The sequence below is a fragment of the Petaurus breviceps genome, unplaced genomic scaffold, assembly GCF_028583685.1.
Source record: "Petaurus breviceps papuanus isolate PSGF00001 unplaced genomic scaffold, PetGlider_PUasm1.0 110, whole genome shotgun sequence".
Taxonomy (NCBI): domain Eukaryota; kingdom Metazoa; phylum Chordata; class Mammalia; order Diprotodontia; family Petauridae; genus Petaurus; species Petaurus breviceps.
The window spans coordinates 11471-16537 of record NW_027185597.1 but is presented as its reverse complement, the minus strand read 5'-3'; the positions used below and the strand labels follow the sequence as shown (position 1 = coordinate 16537).

General features: G+C 40.5%; 1 protein-coding gene across 1 annotated transcript; it reads left to right on the top strand.

Annotated features, from left to right (window-relative positions):
- Nucleotides 1-1987: 1987 nt before the first annotated feature.
- LOC138156809 (olfactory receptor-like protein OLF3) lies at nt 1988-2923 on the top strand. The gene has a single exon (XM_069082256.1). It carries the CDS (start codon nt 1988-1990, stop codon nt 2921-2923), a length of 936 nt encoding a protein of 311 aa, XP_068938357.1.
- The last annotated feature ends 2144 nt before the right edge of the window (nt 2924-5067 follow it).

Sequence of the window (5067 nt, the reverse complement as noted above, 5' to 3'; positions counted from 1 at the left end):
TTAGGTGAAGAGTTTGTATATGGGGACATGTATCTATGCCACCCAAGGTAGCTAGCTAAATAAACTGGCAATTCAGAACTTCCACAGTCTGACTCATATTGCCTTTTCAGTCTTATTCCAGTCTCTTTCTCTCCATGCATTTGACTGCCCAGCCAACATGGACTTTTGGATGTTCCTCAATTTTTTTCTGCATTTTCCCACCTACATGCATTTTAGACAGGTCATCCACTACTTCTGGAAAGGACTCAATCAATCAACAAGTATTTATTAAATTCCTAGTATGTGTTAAGCATTGTGATAGGTACTGGGGATACAAAGATAAAAATAAAACAGTACCTGCCCTCAAGGAGCTTACATTTTATCAGGGAGACAATATACACATACATCTCCAAAAGGATGTCACCGCTCAGATGTCCCACCAATGCCTCAAACTCATCATGTCCTAAACTGAACTCATCTTTCTGCTCTAAATCTTCTCTTTCTGACTTCACTATTTCTGTCTCTGTCCCTGCCACTCACCCAATAGTTCCCACTTGTAACTTTGTGGTTATTTTTAATACTTCCCTGCCCCTCTTGTTCATAGCTCATCACAGGGTTGCTGTGAGGACCATATAATGTAACATATGTAGAGTGCTTTGTAAACCTTAAAGCACCATATAAATGCTTGTTATTAATCAGTTCCCAAGTGTATTGCTTCCTTTTTCTAAATCTATTTATCTATCTTCTAATTGTCACCATCCAAATATAGGTCCTCAGTACTCCAACCCCTTCATCAGTGTAGAACTACATAATTCTTATCTTCACTCTCCCCCAGACTATCTATTCTGTGTAGCAGTGACAAAATAATATTTTTCATGCTTAAATCCTGTCATTTCACTCATCTGCTCAAAACACTCTCTACTCCTTCTTGAGTAAAGTTAAAAATTTTCTACTTAGCATTCACTTTCTACACACATACACACATATATGCTGGCACCACTCTTTTCTTTTACAGCCTCATCTCCCAATACTCCATATTTTAGATAATATGGACAGGTCATTGAAAAGGTTTGATAGGAACGAGAGGCAGTGTACATCTTTGTTGGAATTCTAACTATTTCTGTTTTTCTCCTTCAACAGGAAGCGCATAGCTAGATAGGAGTAAGAAAAAGTGGAGGTCTGAGATTCTCTACTCTCCGTCTAAGTTCAGCGACCAAGATTTCACTTGCCTGTAAAACAGGTTTCACAAAACTGATTTTGGCCAATGAAGTCTTCATTCCCTCGTGCGGGTCATCCCTAGAAAATTTATTATTGATTTCTTTCTCCATGCTTCTTTCCAAAATGGTTGTTTGTGAGTTGTTGGGTTTTTTTATTCCAGAATTTATCATTTGCAATCTTCTTTCTAAAATGGAAAGAGGCATTTCAATGACTACAAAGTAGTCACAAAAATATGGAGAATCACTTTCAGAGTCTGAGATAGAGTAAAAAGAACAGTATTGAAGTGCTTTGGGTGGCAAGGATACATTTCACTGGGAATTCCCTTCAGCCTAAGAAGAGGGTAGTGGAGATTATGGGATTCCAAGGAAGAAAAAAAAGGAGGACTATAACATTCTTATACCAGGACAAAAAGGATCATGGCAAATTTTTAGAAATTTCTATTTTCAGATATTGTCCATGGGGGAAAATCAGTTTTCCCTGCTCTGACTGAATGAATTCTAGTTACTAGTAAAAACTTGGAAAGCACTTAAAATTTCTGAGCCTCAGTTTTTGTCAACAGTAAAATGGAAATAATAGTTGTTTTACCTTCCTTCTGAAGGTGGTGTTATAAGGGAATTAATCTCATACTACCCAAGTTGGGTTTTTAAACTGAAACATGTAAATACTTTCCATTCTTCTGACCTATGTGAGTAGGGTTTATCAACAATTTACACGAAAGAATTTTTTCTTCTAGAACCAAAGCATCAGCATTCCATTATTATTGTTCTCATCCTCATAGAACTACCCTCACATGGCCTGTAACAACCAGACATGGGTGAATGAGTTCATCCTCTTAGGGCTATCTAATGACTGGAAGATTCAGATTTACCTCTTTGTCCTCTTCCTGTCCATGTATTTGGTAACTATGCTGGGAAATTTCCTTATCATCTACCTGATCAGGCTGGACAGCCGACTCCACACCCCCATGTACTTCTTCCTAAGCATCCTTTCCTTTGTGGATATTTGTTATATGAACAGTACTGTGCCACAAATGCTTATTCACTTCCTGTCTTCAAAGAAGTCTATCCCATTCCAGAGCTGTGTTTTTCAGCTCTATATCTCACTGGCACTGGGTGGGACTGAGTTCTTCCTGCTGGGAGCAATGGCATATGACCGCTATGTGGCAGTGTGCTATCCCCTACACTACACAGTCATCATGCATGGAGGGCTGTGCATGGCCCTGGCTGCTGCCTGTTGGGTTGCTGGTTTCCTGAACTCACTCATGGAGACAATCATTACCTTTCGACTTCCCCTATATAAAGGCGTCATCAATCACTTTGCCTGTGAGACACTAGCAGTGCTGCGTTTGGCCTGTGTGGACATTTCCTTCAACAAGATCATGGTGACCTTCTCAGGTTTTGTGGTCATCATGTTACCCTGCTCTTTGGTCCTTTTCTCCTATGCCCAGATTGTTAAAGCCATTCTGCGTATCCGTTCTACTCAGGGACGTCGCAAAGCCTTTGGGACCTGTGCCTCCCATCTCGCTGTGGTCTCCCTTTGCTTTGGGGCCACCATCTTCACCTACATGAGACCCCATGCCACCTCCTCAGCAGAACATGAAAAGATGCTTGCCTTATTCTATACTACAGTGGCCCCAATGCTGAACCCTATGATCTACAGCCTGAGGAACAAGGAGGTGATGGGGGCTCTGAGGAAAGCACTAAAAACATTCTCTGAAGAAACATGACAGTTCCAAGATTTATCCATTCCTCTCCCCACCAATAACAAGAAAAAAGAAGATAAGAGGGGGCGGCTAGGTGGTGCAGTGAGTAGAGCACCGGCCTTGGAGTCAGGAGGACCTGAGTTCAAAACTGGCCTCAGACACTTAACACAAAAACTAGCCATGTGACCTTGCGCAAGTCACTTAACCCCAATTGCTCTCCAAAAAGCAAAAAAAAAAGAAGATAAGTCAGAACTCTATTTTCTCATCATAGAGCTGTACCTATTTGGTACCCTATGGTGGTCAGTGAGTCTCATAAGTTATTCTTCAGTTCAGGAGAGAAAGGCAAGGTCTTGGGGGTTGTTGTGGCAACCCGTGACCACCAACACTGCCATTTGGTGGGATGTGAGAGTGAATTTGATGTGCCCTGGGACAGTAAGGATAGTTTCTCTCTTCAGAGATTTTGTCCAGTGATTACACTAGAGTCTTCTGTAGATCCGTACTTCAGGGCACTGCTGGGTATTGGTTTGGGTCACAGAATCAGAGAATCTCAGAGCTGGAGGAAGTTGAAAATCTATACATTCCACCCCACACCAGAACTACAATTATTTCTCTGACATTTTGCTGTTCAGTTGTTCAATCTCTTCTGACTCTTCATGACCCCATTTGGGATTTTCTTGGCAAAGAGTGGTTTCCCTTTTCCTTCTCCAGCTCATTTTACAGATGAGGAAACTGAGGCAAACAGGGTTATGTGACTTACTTAGGGTCAGAAAGCTAGCAAGTATCTGAGGAAAGATTTGAATTCAGGAATTTGAATCAGCCTAATTCCAGGCCCAGCACTCTGTCCACTGAACCACCTCACTGCCCCTAAACATCTCCATTTCCTTCAGCCTCTACTCATGTCTCCTGGAGTCACCATGCTTCCTCATTCTTGTTGCCCTTCTCTGGGTGCTCTCCAGTCATCTTCATCTTTCCTAAAATGTAGCACTTAGAAACTGAATGTAGATCTCTAGATGTGGTCTGTGGAGAGCAAAAGACAGGTAAGCTTTCACCCTCTCTTGTTCTGGACACCCTTTTTCTAGTAATACAGTTTAAGATTCCTTTTTTTTAAGCTATCCTCTCAGATTGTTAACTCATCTTTTATATGCAGTTCACAGGGTCTTTTGCAGATAAACTGCTGTCTAGCCATGGTTTTGGCTGACTGACTTCCTTCCTTCCTATTTTGCTTTTTTGGAGGGGGGAAGGTAGGGCAATTGGGGTTGACTTGCCCAAGGTCACACGGCTAGTTTTTTGTGTGTGTGTTTAGTGTCTGAGGCTGGATTTGAATTCAGGTCCTCCTGACTTCAGGGCTGGTGCTCTATTCACTGCGCTACCTAGCTGCCTCAGTTTTGCCTTTCTTATATTTGAGAAATTGATTTTTAACTTGTGTAAGAATTTATATTTATTCCCATCAATTTGTTAGAGTCAGACTAAAGTCCTAGACTGACAAGGTATATTTTTGATATGGACTCTGTCATCCAACATGGTGCCCTCCCTCAAAACCTTGTGTCATCTACAGATTTAGCAAGCATGCTATATATAAAAATGTTAAATAGCACAGGGCCATGCAAAGATCCCTGTTCACTTAGTTCCTATGAATGTCAGTCTCATTTCTTTCCCTAACAGATAGTTCAAAACAATTTATTTTTTGTGGGCCTTTGCTGAGAAATACAAGATTCACTTGCCACAAGTTGCATCCCCTTTGTAGATGCCTGCTGCTTCTGTCATTTCTTGACACTTTCATAACCTGCGTTTCCTTTCCCCATTTGATTTACCATTCAACTTTTGCACCTTCTTGTCTGTGATATCAGAAGTCTAAAACTAACAGAACTAATAGCTAGAGTGGAGTAACCATTATTTTTCCCCAGAGCACTGAAATTTAAGGGGTACAAACATTTTTTTAAAAGATTTTTTTTTAATTATGAAACTTTATAATTTATCATATTTTCATTTTCACAGAATATTCATCCTTCCAGAAATGTTGAAACTAATTATCTAGGAAAAAAGCTATGTTTTTTTTAATTAGAAAATAATTAGGGGGCAGAACCAAGATGGTAGAGTAAAAGAAGGGACTTTTCCTGAGCTTTCCCCCAAACCCTTCCAAATACTTGTAAAAAATGACTCAAAACAAA

Excerpts from the sequence above, each read along its gene's own strand:
- LOC138156809 (XM_069082256.1), top strand. The coding sequence starts at position 1,988 with ATGGCCTGTAACAACCAGACATGGGTGAATGAGTTCATCCTCTTAGGG.